General features: G+C 34.6%; 1 protein-coding gene across 1 annotated transcript in view; it reads right to left on the bottom strand.

Moving 5' to 3' along the window:
* The window catches only part of Kpna1 (karyopherin subunit alpha 1), a 64,825-nt gene that overhangs the window by 25,851 nt on the left and 15,861 nt on the right, over nt 1–23,113 (bottom strand). The window contains exons 2-4 of the mRNA XM_027935931.3: nt 20,236–20,369; nt 3,501–3,608; nt 1,031–1,130 (exon numbers count right to left, since the gene is read on the bottom strand). Of these exons, the coding sequence (XP_027791732.1) occupies nt 1,031–1,130; nt 3,501–3,608; nt 20,236–20,364 (337 nt within the window). The 5' untranslated portion in view covers nt 20,365–20,369. The remainder of the gene's footprint in view (nt 1–1,030; nt 1,131–3,500; nt 3,609–20,235; nt 20,370–23,113) is intronic.

Raw genomic sequence — 23,113 nt, 5'->3', positions numbered from 1 at the left:
AAACTAATGCTAACTTGAATTAATTCCTGGAATGGATAGTTTTAAAAAGAAGGTAATCTCTTACCATATTCTATAGTAATAAGAACACATCTGGAGTACTGTATTCTAATTATCATTTAAGAGTGATGCTAGCAAACTAGATTACAAGCAGGAAAATAGAAGAATGGCAAAAGGCCTTAAAAAGTTATATCATATGGGCTGGGGCTAGAGCTCAGCTGCAGAGTGCTCGCCTCGCACGTGTGAGACCCTGGGTTTGATCCTCAGCACCACATAAAAATAAATAAGTGGAATAAAGGTATTGTGTCCAACTACAACTAAAAAATAAATATTTTTTTAAAAAAGTTATATCATGTGAGAAAATCATAAGGCTCAGCTTACTGAAAATAGACAGACACATTTTTAGAGGGGTAGAAAGGTGTACTTCTCCTTCAAATATTTAATAAATTGTTCAGGCAAAAGAAATTATGATGGTAGGTTTTTATTCCATTTAATCTCAAGGGATGTACAATTTTTTTTAATCACTAATGATTCTAAATAACCATAATTCAAGTATTTGCTATCAACACTTTAATACAATTGTTATTTTCACTTGCCCATGTCTACAACAAGTATGATATTCTGATCTACATTAATTATACCAAAAATGGGTACAACCTTACCCACCTTTTAAACCCATATTTTCAGTGGTACACTGGTAAAACTGTAAACAAGAAAACTGGCAATTATTACTTTTTCAAGTAATGTTATTTAAGTTTTTCTATAAATAAGGTGGAGCTTTAGTTTTAATTAAAATAAGATGTTGATTACTAGTATAATAAGTTAGTTCAAAAATGCTGCCTCCTGATCTTGGTAGTCCCATAAATAAGAAAATGAAAAGGCACTTTTCACAATTATATGTCTGTGTGTGTCTCTATTTTGTATTGATAAAACACACTCCAAAACAAATTATCTGTGATGTGAAAATAAATTATGGGAATATTTTACAAAAAGATTTAAAAAAAAAGATAGACTCAATATATGCAGAGCTCACCTTTTGAAAGTAGTTTTCTGAACTTCTGTGTTGCTGAAAGCTGTTGCTCTGGGCTATTGGAAAATATCATTTCAATCATATCAGAAGTAATAACACCACCCTGAGATCACAAACAAAAAGCAAATTTAAAATACTATCTTAATTCAGAGGACAATAAAGCTAGTATAAATTATAGCCAAGTTACCTAGTTTGTCACATTTCTCAAGAAATTACATAAAGTAGATAAATATTTACATGCAAAAATGTGTAAGATTAGTAATGCAATGAAGCCAAATTCTCATTCTGATTTAAAAGCTCACAATAGTGAAAAAATAATGTCAGTAGTAAATCCTAAAGCAAAAATCTTCGTCTCCTTGCTTAATACATGACTGGTTGTTCTTTGTTATGACAATTAAAAGGTTAAGTTCTGAAAGACAGTTTTTCAAGACCTCTAAACTTGAAGCAGCTGCTCTCACGCGACCTATTTTTAATTCCATGCCCAACTCATCATTACTAGACATTTTTCCTGATACTTCTCCTTGAAATCCAAAGATACGCACACACACACACACACACACTTTTTGGGGAGGGTGGGGGGATTAAGATACTGATCAATTCTACAACTGATTTATTTTTAACTGACATAAAAACGGTGTACATATCAATGGATACCATGTAATATTTTACTACATGTACACAACTGTGTAATGTTCAAATCAGGACTCTCTCCATTTTACCATTCTATCACTATTGGCTAACATATAGTAGATGCTCAACAAATCTTTACTAAAAAAATAGACTGTGGATTCTAGCCACTGCCAAAATCTACAGCTGACTTTTAAAGTTATTTAAAATTCCTGGCAGGCATGATGGTGCACACTGTAATACCAGCAGCTCAGGAGGCTGAGATAGGAAGATCGAGAGTTTGAAGCCAGTCTCAGCAAAAGTGAGGTGCTAACCAACTCAATGAAACCCTATCTCTTAAAAACAAATTCAAACTAGGGCTGGGGATATGGCTCAGTGGTCAAGTGCCCCTGATTTCAATCCCCAGTACCCTAAAATAAATAAATAAATAAAAATTTTATTTCCTTGCTTCTTCATTAAAACTACTTTCTTGCTTTATTAAAACTTTGTAGTTTCCCATTATTTTCTTGCCTTATTATTTTTCCATTTCCTGTTGTAATCCATGCCCAGTATGAGCAACTAACTTTCTTCTCAAAATCATTTGTCACAATGATACAAAATTCTTATTTTAAGAAAGCAACAACTGAGTTGTAAATGTTGGATGGTTGGTAAACAATATGTAACATTAAGAACTCCCACTAGGGAATGTATAAAGCATTCTGCTGGGAAGTCAGAAAAGCAACTATTTTCAAAGATGCAAGACCAATTTCTGAATAAACCAAGGTACCTAAATGACTGCTACGACCATGTCTTACACTCAAACATGTATATATAGTAAGCAACTCTCTTTTTCTTTTCTCTCATCCTCTTAAAAGCCAAGCAGATTTTACAACATGGTACCTAAGTTATAGGATACCATTAATACCCAAGGGGAAAGGATTGGTATATTTTTAGCTATATGCAAGAGAATTGTATCATCTTAAGTGGAGACACAACTTTTGTTTGTCTTTGAGACACAATATGGTGCCAGGAAGATACATATAGATACTAAATCGACAAGAAATAGAATATGATAATTTTGGTACTCAATTATTTGGTCAAATACCAGTCTAGATGTTAGATATCATTATTTTATATGTGATTAACATTAAATCACTACATTTGAATGAAATAGATTGCTCCCCATAATATGGATTAGCCTCATGCTCTCAGTTCATGCCTTAAGAGCAAAGAATTTCCAAAAAAGGAATCCAGCCTTTGGACTGGCAACATCGACTCTTTCTTTAATTTCTCCGCCTACAGATTTCAAATTGCCAGCTCCCAATCAAGTGAGCCACTTCCTTTAAATAATCTTTTCTCTCTCACTGGTTTTCTCTGAAGAACCCAGGCTGATACAGTCTATAACACTGTATTCATTTCATACACATTTTTTAAAAATTGGAAAAACTTTGTGAAAGCTCTAAAAGCAACTACCACAAAAATGATGACAGCATTATCTATATTCTTTCTAAGTTTATAGCTAAATTAATCTTTATAACTTAATTTTGTTTAATTGTACACGGTCCAAAATACAATAAACATTTAATAAACCATGAAGAACAAATATGCAGTTTCTTTCAAAATGAAATGCTAAGTAATTTCTGTAGCTATCTAACTTAACCTTTTTATTAAACTCAAAAAGAGATATAAAGGCTGGGAATGTAGCTCAGTGGTAAGTTGCTTGCCTGGCATGCATGAGGCCCTGGGTTCAATCCCTAGTAGAGAGACAGAGAGAGCATGCACAAGCTCGCACGCGCAAGCTCTCGCTAGCTCTCATTATATTTATCACAAAAACACCAAAAGGAGTTGTTGTTATTATTTTACTTACAGGTGCCATCTCCATGTTATTAATCTGGGCCTCATGAAAGCCACCATCTGACATAATTTCTTCTTCTGTTTCTTCTTCTGCAGTAGCAACATTTCTTCGCTTGAATAACTGAAAAAATAAAGACGGTTACTAATGTAATTCTTACACAAGGGACTTGAACATCCAAATACTAGGCACTTGATTTAAAAGGAAAAGGGGATGGAACTCTTTGAGAGTCATTTTAAAAATCCTGAAGTTTGTACTACTTTCACCCTTAACTGATGAGGAACAATTGTAGATTGCTCCAGTCTTATAATCTAATACAAATAACTATATCACAATATGTATAACCAATACTTGATGATATAAGAGGCCTGACAATACATGACATGGGGAAAAAATTTTAAAAAGGAAAGGAAAAGAACATGGCAAACTTGACCATTTCCCTCATAAAGTAAGCAACAAGATCGTCTTAACAATACATCAGGAAAAATGAGAATATAAACAAGGTAAGAATGACTAATATTTCCATTTTAACTCTCAAGAACAGTAGACTGGAGTTTTTCTGACCTTCTTAAGCTCTCCAGTAATCAGTGACAAGAGTACTAGAATCTTATTTTAAAAGAATTGAGGCAGGCACGGTGGCACATGCCCATAATCCCAGAAGCTTGGGAATTCAAAGCTAGCCTCAGCAACTTAGAGAAGCCCTAAGTAGCTCAATAAGACCCTGTCTCTAAATAAAATACAAAAAAGGGATGGGGATGTGGCTCAGTGGTCAAGTGCCCCTGAGTTCAATCCCTAGTATTAAAAAGAAAAAAAAAAGAATTGATTAATTTGCATAGGCAAAGAAAATATTCTTTCCAAAGTCAGCCTAATAAAGTGCTTTTCATTATATCCTTAAGAATCCTGAAAGCCAGGTGCAGTTTGTGCAAAAAGACAGGAGGATCTCAAGTTCAAAGGCAGCCTCAGCAAAAGCGAGGTGCTAAACAATTCAGTGAGACCCTCTCTCTAAATAAAATACAAAAAAATAGGTCTGGGGATGCGGCTCAATTGTCGAGTGCCCCTCAGTTCAATCCCTAGTACCCCCCAATGAATGAATGAATGAATAAAGGCACTGTGTCCATCTACAACTAAAATTTTTTTTTTTTAAAGTACAGGCTAATAAAAGTAGAGGGAATTATCACTACAGCTACTATTAAAGTAGTAGACCTTAGCAGTGATCATCGAAAGCTGCTAAAATCTGTGGTGAAAGGCTGGTGGGGCCTCTTTATAGTAGATAGATCATGTTAGCAATATCAATAACATCACAAAAAGAGAGTGATTTTAAATGTGATGCTCCATTGTACTGTCATGTGTAACTAATTAAAACAAATTTTTAAAAATGTGATGCTCAAAGAAGTAAAGTGTCATCTACAAAGTCTCCTTGTTAAAAAAAAAAAAAAAACTGTATCTAACCAAGTCTTTATATTTAACTATGAGTTCTTATGAAATATGGGAGCCAAGGAACACTTTAAATGGCATACTCATTCAGACTCATAGGTTCCACAAGGAAAATGTCTTCTCTAACACCATCTTTCCAAGGAATAAATGAGAAAACAGAAAAATCGGGTGGCGAAAGTTATTAGTGATGGTGTCAAGAAAACAAGACATCTATGTGTAGAAGAATGAAGGTGAATCCTTACCATAAACCTTATACAAACATTACCTCAAAATAGATTAAAATTGATAAAGAATTTGCCTACCATATGTAAGGCCCTGGGTTTAATCCTCAGTCTAACTACAAAACTCTTAGAGGAGAAAATCTTTTCAACACCAAATATCAATGATTTCTCAGAAATGACATCAAACTCACAAAGGATGAAAAAAAATAAACAAAAAGGACTATATTAAACCTTAAAACTTCTGCACATTAGACAATAAAGTGAAAAGGCAACCTACAGAATGGAGAAAATGACTGTGAATCATATATCTGATAAGGATTTGAATACCAAAATATACAACAAACTCCTACAACTCAACACCCAATTTTAAAATAAGAGCTGAATAGGCATTTCTCCTAAGATACACAAATGACATTAAGGATATGAAAAAAATGGTCAACATTACTTCTCGATACAAAAAAAAAAAAAAGGTGAGAAATCATTAGAATGGCCCCTATCAAAAAACAGAAAACAAGTGTTGACAAGTATGTGAAAAAAATGGAACACCTCGCACACTGCTGGATGTAACATAAAATGTGCAATTCCTACAGAAAACAGTAAAGAAATTTCTAGGAAAAACAAAAACAAAACTGTCATATAATCCTGCTGTACTACTTCTGAGTATATATTTAAAAGAATTTTAAAGCAGAATATCAGAGAGACATTACACACCCATATTCACTGCAACATTATTCAAAATGGCCAACTGGTAGAAGCAGTCCAAATGTCCACCAATTCAGATAAATGGATAAAGAAAATGCACTGAGATGTACAACCAAATATTACTCAGCCTTAAAGGGAAGGCAATCCTGTAGTTTATGCTACAACATGGATAAACCTTAAGGACACTATGCTGAATGAAATAAACCAGTCACAAAGAGACAAACAGTGTATGTTCCACTTAAATGAGATTTCTAGGGAAGTCAAAAACATGGAAACAGAAAGGGGTCTTGGGGAAGAAGAAATTAGGAATAGTTCTTTAATGTTCTATAGCTTTTATAGGGGACGAAGACATGATTGGTGGGAATATGAGATCAAAGGAGTAATTCTATAAAATGAGACCACTGTGCTGACCTTCACCTGCTTTCACCTTTGAAAAGCAATGTAGCGCCCGCAGCCCTGCCTGGCTTAAGTGGACAGAATATGTTACATTCCTCAGCAAATTACCATTATCTGCAGGAGAAATATGGAGGCCCAAAATAATTCCGATAAGAGGAACATAAGTTATCCTGAAGTGGGGGGTTTTTTAACCCTTTTTACAGAGACCAGATTCCAGAATTCAAGAAGAGAAGGATTAATTCCTCCCAACCATAAGAACACTGGAATCTGTAGGGTTCCAATTAGAATGTCAATGTGGGCCAAAGTGATCTAGAGTGGTCACAGCAGTGGGGACTTGAAAGTCTCATGTCATTCTGCTGTCACTCAAAAGTCAAGAGGTGGACCTGGGTAGGACTCTGGAAACTTCCTTGGGACCCCAATAAAACTACAGTCAAGGAGAGGCATGCTGTCCTTCTCTGAGAAGTGACTCTCTTCCTTGGGAGTGGCCCCCTTTCTGCTTTTCCATCTCTTTTAATAAATTCATGCCTGTTACTCCAAGCAACACGTCTGAAATCTTTTTGACTTGAGCATAAGAACTGGGGTTTCAATGGCTTGTCCTCTCACTGCCTCAATTTTCCAGAAGGCCCTAGCCCTGTAATAACTTCAAGATGAAAAAGTTCTAGATATCTGTTACACAACAATGTCAACATGATTAATACTACCAAACTGTCCATTTTAAATGGTAAGAGGGTAAATTTCATATTATGTAGGATATTAACCACAAATAAAGACTTTTTAGAGGAGAGTTTAAGAAATATGTCACCAAATGCAAGACAAAAACTGTTTAGATTCTGTTCTTAAAAATTATAAAAAAGATCATGAGACAATGTAGGAAATCTGAACGTTGATTAGACATTTTGTTATTAAGGAACTGTTTATTTTTAAGGTATAACACTATTCTGGTTTAAATTAAAAAGTCTTTATCCTTTAGAGATACATATGATGTCTAGGATTTGCTTCAGTGTAATGGTGGCTATTCTTCTACTTCTGTCCAAAGGATGCCTTTGACATTGCCTATAGTGTGGGTCTAATTGTAAATTCTTTCAATTTTTATATTTCTGAACACGCCTACATTTCACAATCATCTCTGAAAAATATTTTTGCCAGGTATATTCTAAGTTGACAATTTCTTTTGTTAAAGATATTTCTCCACTAAAATCTGGCTCCTATTGGTTTTTCAGTAACAAATTTGATGTCACCATTATTATTTGCCCTCTTATACGGAAATATGCCTGTTTTGTGTATTTTCTTCATCAAATATAATAATGATACATATTTGTTGTATATAGTGTTGATAATTTGATCCATATATTCAATTTTGACTGGTCAAATCAGAACAATATGAATTTCTATCTCCTTAAACACTTATCATTTCTTTGTGTTGGGAAACTCTCTTCCAGTTTTTTACAAAATATATAATAAATTCTCATGAACTATAGTCACCCTACTATGCTATAAAACATTAGAACTTAATTCTTTTCCATGTCATTGTATTTTGGTACCCATTAGCCAATCTTTATCTCTTATCTCCCTACCCTCTTTATTTCTAATGGCCACTAATTTACTCTCTACTTCTACAAAATCAACTTTTAGCTTTCACCTATGAGCAAGAGAAAGTAGTATTTGTCTGGGCCTGATTTATTTCACTCAATATAAAATGTTGCAGCAAATTATATAATTTCATTCCTTTTTATGGCTAAATAACGTTCCATTGTGTACATATGCCACGTTACCCATTCAATTGTCAGTGGACAATTCAACTGACTCTATATCTTGGCAACTGTAAATAATCCTCTAATAAACATGGGAGTGCAAGTGTCTCTTTGATATAATTATTTCATTTCCTTCAGCTATATACTTAGTAGTGGGACTAATGAATCATATGGTAGTTATATTTTTAGTTTTTTGAACATCCATAGCATTTTCCATAATGGCTATATTAATTTACATTCACACCAACAGTGTACAAACTGTACAAAAATTCTGCTTTCTCTGCATCCTTATAAACGTTACTTTTTAGTAATTTATTTTTTATTTTTTTTGTGTATGTGTGGTGTTGGTGTTTGAACCCAGGGCCTTGTGCATTTGAGGCAAGCCCTCTACCAACTCAGCTATATCCCCCACCCAACATATTACTTTTTGTCTTTTTCAGTATAGCTATTCTAACTGGGATAAGATGATATCTCATGGTTTTGATTTGTATTTCCCTGACGATTTGTGATATGGAGCGTCTTTTACATACTTATTTTCCAACGTATAATATATATATTTTGGTTCGACTCTATGGTTTCTGACTCATAACTTCCTCACTGAGACAGCCCACAGAAACCAGATTTTTTCTTCCTCAAGGAGGGTTACAGGAAGGTTAATCTCTTCTTCCCTTTTCTGTCTTGGAGCTGTCCATAAATTCTCTACTACCCTTCTCTGATAGTAGGTCACAGAATCCTCATTCCAGAGGCTTCCTGCCCCATACCACGGAAGAATGCTACACAGAGAGGCTGAGAATTTAAAACACACAAGCCTGGGTTATTCAACTCACTTTATCAGCATTGGATTTGCAAAGAAACCCAAAAGGAATAGGATTTAGGGAACTCCCAGGTGGTTGAATACACGGAGGTTCCTGAAGGGTGGCATGCCTGAAGAGGATACAAAAAGTTCTGTACCCTTTCTCCCATACTGGTTTATTTGTCCCAAGCATTTCTTCATAAATATCCTTTATAATAAACCAGCATAGGTTTTCCTGAGATCTTTGGCTGCTCCAGCAAATAAATTAAACCCAAGGAAGTAAGTGTGGAAACCCCGATTTATAACTGGAAGTTGAAGCACTAGTTAAACAACTTAGGGCTTGCAACTAGCATCTAAAGTAGAGAGGGGAACAAGCAAGTCTTGGAGATGAGCCTTCAACCTGTGGGATCCTACACTATCTCCAGGTGGACAGTGTCAGAATCCAATTCGAATTCCAAGATACCCAGATAGAGTTGCAGAACTGAATGCTTGTCAGTGATGAGAAATCACTACAACTTATGAGATCTTAGAAGCCCCAAATTGTTGTTGCATGAGAATAAAAACAAGTAGTTTTCCCAAGAGTTTCTCCTGTTTTCTTCCAGTAGTTTCATAATTTTGGGTTTTGCATTTGGGTCTTTGACGGATTTTGATTTTTGCACATGATGAGAGAAAGTCTAATTCCATTTTTCTACATTTGGATATCCAGATTTCCCAGCACCATTTGTTGAAAAAACTGTCCTTTCTTTAATATATGTTTTTGATGCTCTTTATGTGTTTTTGTGTTTTTTTTTTGGGGGGGGGGGACCACTGGGGATTTAACCCAGGGCATGTTACCACTGAGTCACATCCCCAACCGTTTTTATTCTGAGACAGGATACCACACTAAGTTGCTTAGGACCTTGCTAAATTGCTGAGGCTGGCCTTGAAACTGTTATCTTCCCACTTCAGCCTCTTGAGCCACTGGAATTACAGGCATGTATCACCATGCCCAGCTATGTTTTTAAGACTCTTTAGGATTGGTTTTGAGTAGTTTAGTTATATGTGGTTTTAATCATGTTTCTTGTGATTATTTACATTTCTTTAATCAGTGAATTTACAGTTTTCATTAGTTATGAAAAGTTTTTTAAGATGTTATTTCTTTTTTTAAAAAAAATGTTTATTTTTTAGTTGTAGTTGGACAAAATATCTTTATTTTATTTATTTACTTTTATGTGGTGCTGAGTATCAAACCCAGGGGCAAGAGCTCTACCGTTGAGCCACGACCCCAGCCCCAAGATGTTATTTCTTTAAATATTTTTTTTCTCTTCTATCCTCTTTGCCTTTGGAAACTCCCCAATTATTCATAAATTATGTTTCTTGAAATTGTCCCATAACTCAATTGCAGTCTTTTCCCCCTTGCATGTATGTACAAAGGAGTGGTTGTTCTTTTTACCTGTTTTTCATTTTAGATTATTCCTATGCCTTGAAGTTCACCAATTAATTCTGCAATTTCTAATTTGTCACCAATCCCATTTGTAATTTTTATCTCAGACTCATAGTTTTCATCTCCACAAGTTTAATTATTGTCTTTTAAAATATTTCCATGTCTCTAACTTAACTCTTTCAACATAGGAAATACAGTTACGATAACCTTAATGTCATTCTCTGCTAAGTCTACCATCTGTCAGTTTCAAGTGATCTCTCCTCATTACAGGTATATTTTCTTGCTTATTTGTATACTTGGCTATCTTTGGATGCTAGACATTACCAATTTTACCTTGTTAAATACTTTGTATTCATATAAATACTCTTGATCTCTGTTCTGGCAGGCAGCTAAGTTATATTAAAACATTTTGATGCTTTTGGACCTTGTTTCTATGATTTGTTATGTAGGTGTGAGTAGTGCTAAGTCTAGAGCTAACCCTAACCCTAACCCTAACCCTAACCCTAATCAAGACTTTTGTAACTACTCTACTTAATTCTCCATGAAGTAAAGAGTTTTCCTAGAGTGGCTGGTGGGAACAGGCACTATTCCCAGCCCTGTGTAAGCATCGGGCACTATATCCTTTCCAACAGCATTTTCTCTAACCTTGGGTAGTTTTCTCAATCACACATGCTGACCAGTATACTCTACTGAATACTTGAGGAAACACCTTGAAGATCTCCAAGCTTCTATATACAAGTCTTCTTTTCTGACACTCTGTCCCATGCCTTGGACTTCTCATATTCTAAACTCTATCTCAACATACATAGGCTATAGAACCGTTGTTTCATGTATTTTAACTGTTGATTCTTTGTTACTTGAGGTAAGAAGGTAAATGGAAGCTCTGCTTACCCATTTTAGCCAAAAGCAGAAGTCCTTATAGTATCCTTTCTGATACTCAAAATACCGCCCCCCCCCCTTTTTTGGCCTAAGAAGCCTATTCAAGTTAACTCCTGACTCTTTCGATACAATTTCAGTAATCTCAGATAACTTCTTTGTGTTATATAAAATTTACAGTTCATCTTGAGTATTCCCTATTTTTGATTAGAAATAAGTTATTTTTTTTCAAAGAGTCTGGTTCTTTTGGGAAATACTATCTATTTCTGAATACTAAGTCTCAGGATGGCTGGAATGCTCACTACTAAATGTAATTCACTATTTCTAGGCCTTTTCAGGACAGAGCAGGTGTTTTCTTAAAAAAAAAAAAAAAAAAAAAAAGACTTCCTAGTGTTATTACCAATTCATATCTAGTTAACCTCTTTGATTTACATATAAATTATACATACACAAACATAGTTTATACATACATACATACAGTTTCATGATAATTGTCAATTTTATGATGGCTAAAAGCAATTTTGAAGATTTGTTTACAATTACTTTGGTTCTTAGGATATACATCAATACAGATAGTTAAATCAAATTCATATAGTTTAAAAACTTATTTGAAAATGCTTCTCTGGCCAGACATAGTGGTACATGCCTGTAATCCCGGCAACCTGGGAGGCTGAAGTAGGAGGATCCCAAGTTCAAACCCAGCTTCCACAACTAAATGAGTCTCTGTCTCAAAATGAAAAAGAAAAAGGACTGGGGGTGTCACCCAATGGTTAGCACTCCTAGGCTCAATCCATGGTACAAAAAAAAAAAAAAAAAACCTCTCTAAGTGGCTTTGCCACAAGCATGACATGTAGTTAAGATCATTTGCTTCAACAACCCAATCAATAAATGGGCTAAGGAGCTGAAATGACACTTCTCAGAAAAAGATACACAATCAATGAATATATAAAAAAAATGTTTAACAACATCTCTAATAATTAGAGAAATGCAAACCAAACTACTCTGAGATTTCATCTCATGCCAGTCAGAATGGCAGTCATCAAGAATACAAATACCAATAAGTGTTGGCGAGGATGTGGGGGAAAGGCACACTCATACATTGCTGATGGGACTGCAAATTGGTGCAACCACTCTAGAAAGCAGTATGGAGATTCCTTAGAAACCTTGGAATGGAACCACCATTTGACCCAGCTATCCCACTCCTCGGTCTATATCCAAAGGACTTAAAATCAGCATACTATAGTAACGCAGCCACATCAATGTTTGAGGCAGCTCAATTTACAATAGCTAAACTGTAGAAGCAACCTACATGCCATTCAATAGATGAATGAATAAAGAAACTGTGATATATATGTATATATGTGTGTGTGTGTGTGTATATATATGTGTGTGTGTGTGTGTAATGGAATATTACTCAGTGTTAAAAGAGAATAAAATTATGGCATTTACAGGTAAATGGATGGACCTGGAGAATATCAGGCTAAGCGAAGCAAGCCAATCCCAAAAAACCAAAGGCCAAATGTTCTCTCTGATAAGTGGATGCTGACCTATAATGGGGAGGGGGATGTCATGGGAAAATTGGAGGAACTTTGGGCAAAGGGAAGAGAGGAAGAGGGAAGGGAGGAGAGGGTCATGGGGGCAGGAACAATGGTGGAAAGAGATGAACATTATTACCCTAGGTGTATGTATGACTACACATATGGTGAGACGCTACATCATGTACAGACAAATGAAAAGTTGTACTGCAATTGTGTACAATTAATCAAAATGCATTCTGCTGTCATATATACCTAATTAAAATTAAAAAAAAAAAAAGATGTACTCAGTGGCAGAGGGCTTGCCTAGCATGCATGAGGCAGTAGGTTCGATCCTCAGCACCACATAAAAATAAACAAATAAAATAAAGGTATTCTGTCCATCTAAACTACCAAAAAATAAAAAAAGGTAATTTGTTTCCTTACTTTTTTATTGTTTATATGAATTTCTCCCCTCATTTTTATTTAGTTTACGATTATTTAAAGTACAAAATTCCAGGAGTAGGATGGTAGCTCAGTAGTAGAGCACTCACCTAGCACATGTGAGGCACTGGGTTCAATCCTCAGTACCACATAAAAATAAAATAATGCTATTGTGCCCATCTACTAACTAACTAACTAACTAACTAACTAAATATATATATATATATATATATATATATATATATATATATATATATATATATATATATAAAAATACATAAATAAAACACATGGATCCCAAAATCATATTTAATCACTAAAAATTTTATCTACTGACATTATAAATGTTTAGACAGTGTCTTTAGTATAATATTACAACTGGTCATGAAAAATACAATTGCTGATCTGATAACTGACTTGGAATAGCAAAGCTAAGTCAACAGCATTCAAAACTACTGGAGGAAAAGTCTATTACAGAAAATACAATAAAATGTTTTGTTTTTAAAACACAATTACTTTCAAGATATCTTAAATGATACTAATGCAGTGATAGAAACTCTAGTAGCAGTTTCAAAACAGCAGGCGGAACAATGAAAAAAGCTGACCAACATGCAGTTACTACTATTACCTAAAAGAAGCACGAACAAAAACTGGTTTTCATGGGGGCTGAGATTGTGGCTCGGCAGTAGAACACTCGCCTAACACGTGCAAGGCGCTGGGTTTGAGGCTCAGCACCACATACATACATACATACATACATACATACATACATACATAAAGTTCTTAAAAAACTAGTTTGATGAAAGTTAAGAATGAGGTTAAGGGGTTGGGGATGTAACTCACTGGCAGAATGCTTGCCTACCGTTGAGAAGCCCTGGGTTCAATCCCTAACATCACAAAACAAAACAAGCACAAAAGAAGAAAGAAGTGTATGGCATATTCAATTTGAAAAAACAATTCATGAAGCAATAGAATGCTGGGGGAAAATGCAAGTTATGCAACTGTTCGAGTGAAAAGTTCCCAGCATCATGAGTAAATGTAAAAATCATTATTAATAAAATAATTCTGTAAGTGAATTGGGGTCATACAGAATCAGAGATTTATTACTAGTCTCCAAAAGGTACGACTGATTTCACTTAATAGTCAGTACTAATAAGGAGTGAGCTAAGTACTTCAAACATTGTTTTGACCATCAATTTTAAATATGCTTTCTTTCTAATACTGCCCTGCAAAATGAACACAAGATTTGTGCCACAGGGAGTCACCAAATAACTTTCATTAGATCAACCTAATGCTATATAATCCTGTGGAAAGAGCATTAATCCAGATGCAAGAGGCTTTTGGTTCCACTAATCTACTATATAATCTTAGGCAAATCACTCAAATTCCAGAGTTTTGTTATCCAGCAGATGATCTACATCTGTTCAATAGAAATATAATAAAATTTTAAAATTTTTCTTGTTGCCACATTAAAAATTTTTGATAATATTTAATTCACATGCCCAGAATATGGTTTCAATATGTTGTCAATTTAGAAAAGATACTTCATGAACTGGGGATGTGGCTCAAGCGGTAGTGTGCTTGCCTGGCATTCGTGTGGCGCTGGGTTTGATCCTCAGCACCACATACAAATAAAGATGTTGTGTCCACCGAAAACCAAAAAATAAATATTAAAAAATTCTCTTTCTCTCGCTCTCTTTAAAAAAAAAAAAAAGAAAAGATACTTCATATTCTTTCTTCCTACTGTATCTTCAAAACTCAAGTGTAAATTTTATATTTACATGACATCTCAATCTGAATAAGCCACATATTAAATGCTCAATAGCCACCTGTGGGTAGTGGCTACCATACTAGCTTTCAAATGTCTCAGAGAAAACAAAACTAGGAGGAGACACATTCAGAATCTCAAAGTTCCACAGAAGGGCTGGGGTTGTGGCTCAGTGGTACAGCACTTGCCTAGTATGCATGAGGCACTAGGTCCGATCCCTGGCACCACACAAAAAAATATAAACAAATAAAGGTATTGTGTCCACCTACAGAAGGAAGGAAGGAAGGGAGGAAGGAAGGGAGGGAGGGAGGGAGGGAGGGAGGGAGGGGGAGGGGGGAGGGGGAGGGGGAGGGAAAGGAACAAACAATTAAAAAAAAAAAAAAAAGTTCCACAGAACACAATTTGGACATTACTGGTCTAGATGATTTCAAAGGTTCCTTCAAGTGACAAAGAGTATTATTCTTTAGGACCAAGGTCATTTCCACTGAACTGCTGCAACCACAAGGGGAGATTTAAAAAAAAAAAAAACTACGAATGTCAGTAATGAATGTATATCCTTCCCTTTTCAATTTTTTATAAAAATATTATATTATATATTTCCCAGGATCACAGAGATTATCTAAAGACATTCACCTGGATTGAATTTCATCCAATAAAATCTAAATTTTTCATTTGTGGCTCACAATCTCAATCTACACATAAAATTTCATAAAAAAATAACTCACCTTGAAGTTTAGCTGACAGAATTAATTCATAAAGTGTTTACCTGACATACATACAATACTCTATAGTTAACTATTATCATCCATACTTCAAAATTACTAAAATTAATCCAGTGCACTATTCTAGAACTGTATACTCTATTATTCACAACAATGTATTATTCACATACAATTAAATAGATCATACAGCTCTATTATTTACAACAGAAGAATTAAAATAGATCATACAACTTTTCTTTTCTAAATCAATATAATTTTCACACCACTAGTAACAAAAATAAAACAATCTGCCTTTCAGGATGAGTTATACAAATTAAAAATAACAGTCCTTTCTATCCGCCTACCCTCAGAAACACCACCCTGTAATCATAAGAAAGACAAAAACCATAAATTATTCTAATTTACTGAAATCAGAAGAAATGTGTAACCCCTAACCATATCTATGACAATAAAAGGCAGGCTTAGAAAAGCCATGAGTCACTATAATGGAAGATCAAACCTAAAAATTCTGTGGAGGGATTACTGTTGAGAAACAAGTCCATAAACCACACAAAGCTGTAGAAAGACTCAGAACTGAAAAAAATTTAGTCCAAAAATCTGAAGAAAGCCAAACTAGTTTAATAAAGGAGTGGGGGGAGGATATTCCAAGAAAAAGAAAGTACAAAAAAGAAAATGTAACCACAGTGTACTACTTAGCGTGGATAACACATACATAATGAAATATTACTGTACTAGGAGAATGGAAAAATGGAAAGTTATATAAGAATTTAAATCTTCAACTATCACAAAAGAACATCAATAGATAATACTTCAAATTGAAAAAGTTACACAGTAATATACACATATTATTTAGAAATGTAACAGTCGAAGCCACACTGAACATTGAAGAGAGCTGAAAGTGGCTTATTTGAGAAAGCAAGCAGAAAAATTATTTCAAGTATTTTCAAGTATTTTAGCATTACTGGGCTTTTTCAACTTGGTACACAAAGTATTCCAAGTAAAAATGGTTTTTTTGGGAAAAAAAATCATGATTTGCATACACTTATTTACAGACTACAGGTTGCCTAGTCTGTCAAATAATTAATGGGAAATACTAGCTATCCAGAGTTTATCATCTTGGTTATTCCAGAAGATATTTCTTGTAACTCTTAATAACAAGAAAGTCTCCATTCTTCATCATTGTTTTTTTATGAACTTTTTAACAACACTTGTGTTACCCACTGACACTGAGCCAGCAAGTGTCAAAAACTTTTACTAGTAAACACAAAGTGTTCTTTCTGTATGTGAAGAATTACAAGTTACCACCAGGGCATGGTAGCTGTAATCCCAGCTACTCAGGAGGCTGAATGAGGTAGGAGGAATGCCAAGTTTAGACCAGCCTGGGCAACTTAGCAAGACACTATTTTAAAATAAAAAATAAAAAGGAGGGGTTGAGGCTATAGCTCAGTGGCAGAGCGCTTGCCTAGCATACGTGAGGCATTGGGTTCAATCCTTAACACCACATAAAAAGCTAAACAAGTAAAAGCATGCTGTCCATCTACAACTATAAAATCTTAAAAAAAAATAAAATGAAAAGGGGCTGGAAATAACAGTTCAGTGGTTCAATCCCTAGCACTGTAGAAAAAGAGAAAGTAAGAGCTCAATTAGAAAGGCATTAATAAATAGTAAAATGCTCTACCAAAAATAAACTTTAATTTGGTCTGTCATTGCCAATTGCACAAAGATCATTTATATAGTGCTGCTGGATAACAAATATTAAGTTCTTATATACTGAAGGGATAGCCCTAAAAGCTAGATATCTTTTGTATATTTGGCAGCATCCACTCCTATATTACTCTCAAATCTAACTGCTCAGTTGGTGTAAGCCAGTTACTTTTTCAGATAGATGACAAAGCAACTGTGCAAAGATAAACAGTCCCTGAATGAATTTGTGTTTTCCTGATGTTTACTATTTTAGAAATTAGGCGTGAAGTAAGTACTGTTTTGGTATTGGGAAGCCTGTTTACTCTTACTAGTTCTGGCCATACAAGTTAGTATATGTGAAATGACAAAATTAAAATTTTATAGAGCAGTCTCCAGAAACTAATAAAAGCCCTAATGCAATTTCTGATCTCATACAATAAATATGGTAAACTTCCAATAAAAAATTGTTTTAGTCAGATGTATGAAGGTCATACTTGCTGATATACTAAGTACTTTGAGCATCTACCTTCAGGCAATTAATATGAAAATTTTATTTTTAATGTAAATTTTATAAGCGTTTAATTGTATGAACTAGCAATTGCCAAGAAGAAACAAAATAAAACACTATGTTAATGATAGAGTACCACTACCACAACTTAAAATGGCTTTATACTAAAGACAATCCCTACGTGTGAGATTATATTCAGATCAGTACCTGTGTTCACCTGCATATATGCATACATTCACATTTATATAGGTGAATATAAGTATATAACAATGTTTTTTGATTTCAAAGAAAAGGAACTTTACCACAAAAACAGAATCTAATAAATTAATCCAAACAAAAGGATAATAAATCCACAGACGGAGAGAGGCAATAAGAATCCAAAAGAAACCCTTTTATGAATAAATAGTTACTGTGAATGATGATAAGATAGAAAGAATTTATAACTTTATTCACTATACTCAATATAAAGTCTTTCATAATATTACAAAGTACCCTTATCAATAATGATGATAATGCTAATAATAAAGTGCTTGATTCAAACATCTACAACCCTAACAAAGAAAACACTGAGACTGTAATGTACTCTTCGATTTCACCTAAATTATCTAGAGCTGTGCTTCTCAAGAGTATGTGTTGGGGCTGAGATGGCAGCTCAGCAGCAGAACACCTGCCTTGCATGTGCGAGGCCCTGGATTCCATCCTCAGCACCACATAAGTATTTCACTGTAATTGCAAAATATTTATGACAGATTATCTTATTTTTCAGGTATGAAGGGTTCTCACTCATTTATATGCCTTCACCTTTATAAAGTTTTTATAATGTGGGGGTCAAAAGGTCCTTCAAGACTAGAAAGTCTATTCTTAGCAAAAGAAAAAAAACAGTCACCTAAGCTTTAGGCCTTTAAATGTCTGTTGAAAGTGATAGACTGGGCCGGGGTTATGGCTCAGCTGTAGAGCGCTCGCCTAGCAAACGTGAGGCCCTGGATTTGATCCTCAGCACCACATAAAAATAAATAAAATAAAGATATTGTGTCCAACAAAAAATAAATATTAAAAGAAAAAGAAAGTGATGAACCATTTGTCCTAAGCATTTATGTGTGTGTGGTGTGTTTTGTAGGTGAACACAATACCTTTATTTTTTATTTTTATGTGGTGCTGAGGATCGAACCCAGTGCTTATACATGCTAGGCGAGCACTCCATCACTTGAGCCACAACCCCAGCCTAGTCCTAAGCACTTTTAAAGGGAGATACAGTGAGGCTAAGTCCCAATGCTCTTATAAGATGTTCTCAGGTTAAAAATGATTTTAAAAAAGGAAAAAAATTTAAAAACCCAATGTCATAAATGTTCTTATGAATAATACAGAAATCATTCAGGAATAAAAAGATACATTCCCTGAAATTTTACTTTAAAACTAAAGGAATGTAAAGGTAAACAAATAGGAAGCAGGTATGGTGGGGCTAGGGATATAGCTCTATATATTTTTTTTAATTAGCTACACATGACAATACAATGATCTTGACAATTCATACATTTGAATCAAATGGGGTATAATTTCTCATTTTTCTGATTGTACAGGTTGTAGAATCACATTGGTCACACAGTCACTTATATACATACAGCAATAATAATGTCTATTTTATTCTGCTGCCCTTCCTATTCCCCCTTCCCCTCCCCTCCCCTCCCATCACTTCTCTCTACCCAATCTAATGGGACACATTAGATTTTTTTTTCCTTACAACATCATACATGTATTCTGTATAACGATGAGGGTCTCCTTCCATCTTCCGTGCAATTCCCCTTCTTCCGCCTTTTCCCTCCCACCTCTCTTCCCTATTTAGTGGTAATCTTCTTCTCATGCTCTTCCTCCCTATCCCATTTTGAGTCAACCTCCTTATATCAGAGAAGACATTCGGCATTTGTTTTTTAGGGATTGGCTAACTTCACTTAGCATAATCTGCTCCAATGCCATCCATTTCCCTGTAAATTCCATGATCTTGTTATTTTTTAGTGTATAAATGCCACATTTTGGGGGGATATAGCTCTACTGGTAGAGTGCTTGCCTGGCATGCACAAGGCCCTGAGTTCAATCACAGCATCACCCAAAAAAAAAGAAAAAAAGAAGCAGCAGGTATGGGTTTATAAGCTTCATTATCTCTTTATTTTTGTATTATGTTTATAAATTTTCAAATTAAAGTTTATAACAAGAAGCAATGTTTTTTGGTCATCTGAGAATCAACATGTACAAAATCTTAAGAAGGAAGCATCAATTTATGAAAAACAAAATATAGGCCAAAATATTAAATAGTAGTTATACTGAGAAAATAGGAAACTGAGAGATTGACCCATTTTTTTAATCCATTTTTCAGTACCTTCTCTTCCCTATCCTCAAAATATGTTGATTTTATAGAAGGGGAAGGGAAACTTTTATTAAACGTTAAAATAAAAATGGGAGTGAGATTTCCTTCTTAATATGGAGCATTAAGTTCTTTATAAGAAATAAACCAAGAACTTACCTGCTCTTCTCTTTTCTGCTTGCGTAACTGTAGTCCTTCTTCCTCCCTCCTCCTGCGCATCTCATCAGGATTCAGAGATTTGTTCTTGTAACTTTTCAGGCGAAAGTTCTCTTTTCCTGGGGTGGTCATGATTTCTACAAGTGTGGAGAGAGAACAGCTGAGCTTACTGTTAACTATCATAAGCTTTGCTATTCCACAAGCTCAGTCTTAAACATATACATGCCTAAACTCACCCCAAAGAGTCACCAAAAATGATTTGATTATTTTAAAAAGTTTTATTAAAATACATAATGCATCATTTTTTTGCTTTTTTTTTTGGGGGGGGGGGGGTTACTGTATTCACAGCTGTGTGCAACCATCGCTGGAGTGAATTTCAGAGTACTTTCATCACCTTAAAAAGAACACTGTATCATTTAACTAACATTCCTATTTTGGACAAATCATGTGATCACAATCATATAATATGCAATATTTTATGACTGGCTTCCTTCAATTAACTGATGAGAGGTAAGAGTCAAACTTCTTTTTTTAAGTGACTATGCAGTTTCCCAACAATATCTGGCAAAACTATTCTCATTTACATTGTAGCATGTATCAGTACTTCAGACCTTTCTATGGCTCAAAAATACTGCATTCTATGTACATATCCAATTACATTTAATCATTGATCAACTGAGGGACATCTGAGCTATTTCTGCCTTTTGGCTATTATGAACAATGTTTCTATAAATGCTTGTAGATGAGTTTTCCCATATGCAAACTTTTATTTCTCATGCTATATACATAAGAATGGAAATGCTGAGGTATGTAATATGTTTATCAACTGAGGAACTATCCAACTGTTTCTCCAAAGTGGCTTTACCATTTTAAATTCCCATCAACAGCATGAGGGTTGCAATTTCCCTACGTCCTCGTTAACACTTTGCTATTGAGATTTTTAACCTAACCATTCTAGTGCATATGAAGCAATATTTCATTGTGGTGTTGGTATGCAATACCCTGAAGACTTAATGAAATACAGCATCTTTTCAAACTAATTATTTGCTAACTGTAATATCTCCAAATAAAATTTATTCAAATTCTTTTGTCCCTTTTTTAATTGGTTTATTTTTACTTTTGAGTTGTAAGAATTCTTTATCCATTTCAGATAACTGTCTTATCAACTATAATTTGTAAATGTTCTTTTATTATATAGGTTATCTTTCCACTTTCCTAATGGTATCATTCCAAGCACAAAAGTTTTTAATTTTGAAGTCCAAATTAATCTTTTTCTTTTCTTGTCCATGCTTTTAGTGTCATAATATTAAGAATCCTAGGGGCTGGGGATGTGGCTCAAGCGGTACCACACTCGCCTGGCATGCACGCGGCACGGGTTTGATCCTCAGCACCACATACAAACAAAGATGTTGTGTCCGCCGAAAACTAAAAAATATTAAAATTCTCTCTCTCTTTAAAAAAAAAAAAAAAGAATCCTGGACCTTACTTATGTTGCCTTCTAAGAGTTTTATACGTTATTTTTTACATATAAGTCTGTAATCCATTTCGAGTTAGATTTCTACACGGTGAGAGTCAAACTTCTTTTTTAAGCAGATACGCAGTTTCCCAACAGTATTTGGTGAAACTGTTCTTTCTTCATTGAATGGTCTTGGCAACTGCTATAGACTGAACATCTGTATACCTAAAAAATTCAATTGTATGTGAAATCCTAACTCCTGTTGTAATGGTGTTGGAAGGTGGGGCCAGTATGATTTGGTCATGATGATAGAACCCTCTTGAAAGGGATTATTGCCCTTGTAAAAGAGATACCAGGGTGTTTGCTTGACTCTTCTGCCATGTGAAAATATCATCCATCTATGAATCAGGAAGCACGCTCTCACTAAATACAGAATCTCCCAGCATCTTGATTTTGGACTTCTTGGCCTCCAGACTGTAAGAAATAAATTTCTGTTGCTTATGAGTCACCCGGTCTCTGGTATTTTGTTAAAACTGCTCAAAGAGACTATAATAACACTCTTGTTGATAACCAGTTGACCATAATTATATATATATATATATATATTTTTTTTTTTTTTCATGGTTTAATTTCTTAACACTCAATTCTATGCCACTGACCTATAAGTTAATATGTGTTATCCTGGGCTGGGGATGTAGCTCAGTTGGTAGAGTGCTTGCCTCACATGCACAAAGCCCTGGGTTCAATCCCCAGCACCACACACACACACACACACACACACACACACACACACACAGTGTTATCCTGTCAATTCCACAGTCTTGATTACTACTGTCTGATACTAAATTTTGAAATCGAGTGATTCTTCCTACTGAAATTCTTTTTCAAGATTTTTCAGCTATTATGAATTCCTAAATTCCACATGAATTTGAGAAATCAGTTTCTCCATTTCTATAAAGAAGCCAACTGGGATTCTGATAGAACTGCACTGAATCTGTCAATTTGGGGAATATTGGCACTTTAGGCATGTTAAATTCCAACTCATTAAGATAGAATACTTTTCTATTTTGATCATCTTTAATTTCTTTCTACAAGTTTAGACTTCTTTTGTTAAATTCATTCCTAATATTTTATTTTTATGCCATCATAAATGGAATTTTACATTTTCAGACTGTACATCGCAAGCCTATAGATCACAACTGATTTTCACATATTAGTCTTATAGACTACAATTTTGCCATATGAGTGCTAACTTTTTAGTGGATATACAAGATCATGTCATGTGTAAGAGAACTTTACTTCTTCCTTTCTGACCTTGATATTGTTTCTTCCTTTTTCTTAAATTTCTCTGGCTAGAAACCTCAGTACAAAATCGAATAGATGTGGAGAGAACAGATATCTTTGTCTTATACCAGATTAAGCAAA

This window comes from Marmota flaviventris, chromosome 8 (assembly GCF_047511675.1).
Source record: "Marmota flaviventris isolate mMarFla1 chromosome 8, mMarFla1.hap1, whole genome shotgun sequence".
NCBI classification, from domain to species: Eukaryota; Metazoa; Chordata; class Mammalia; order Rodentia; family Sciuridae; genus Marmota; species Marmota flaviventris.
Note: the sequence above shows the minus strand (reverse complement) of the source record. Positions and strands in the feature narration are given on the sequence as shown.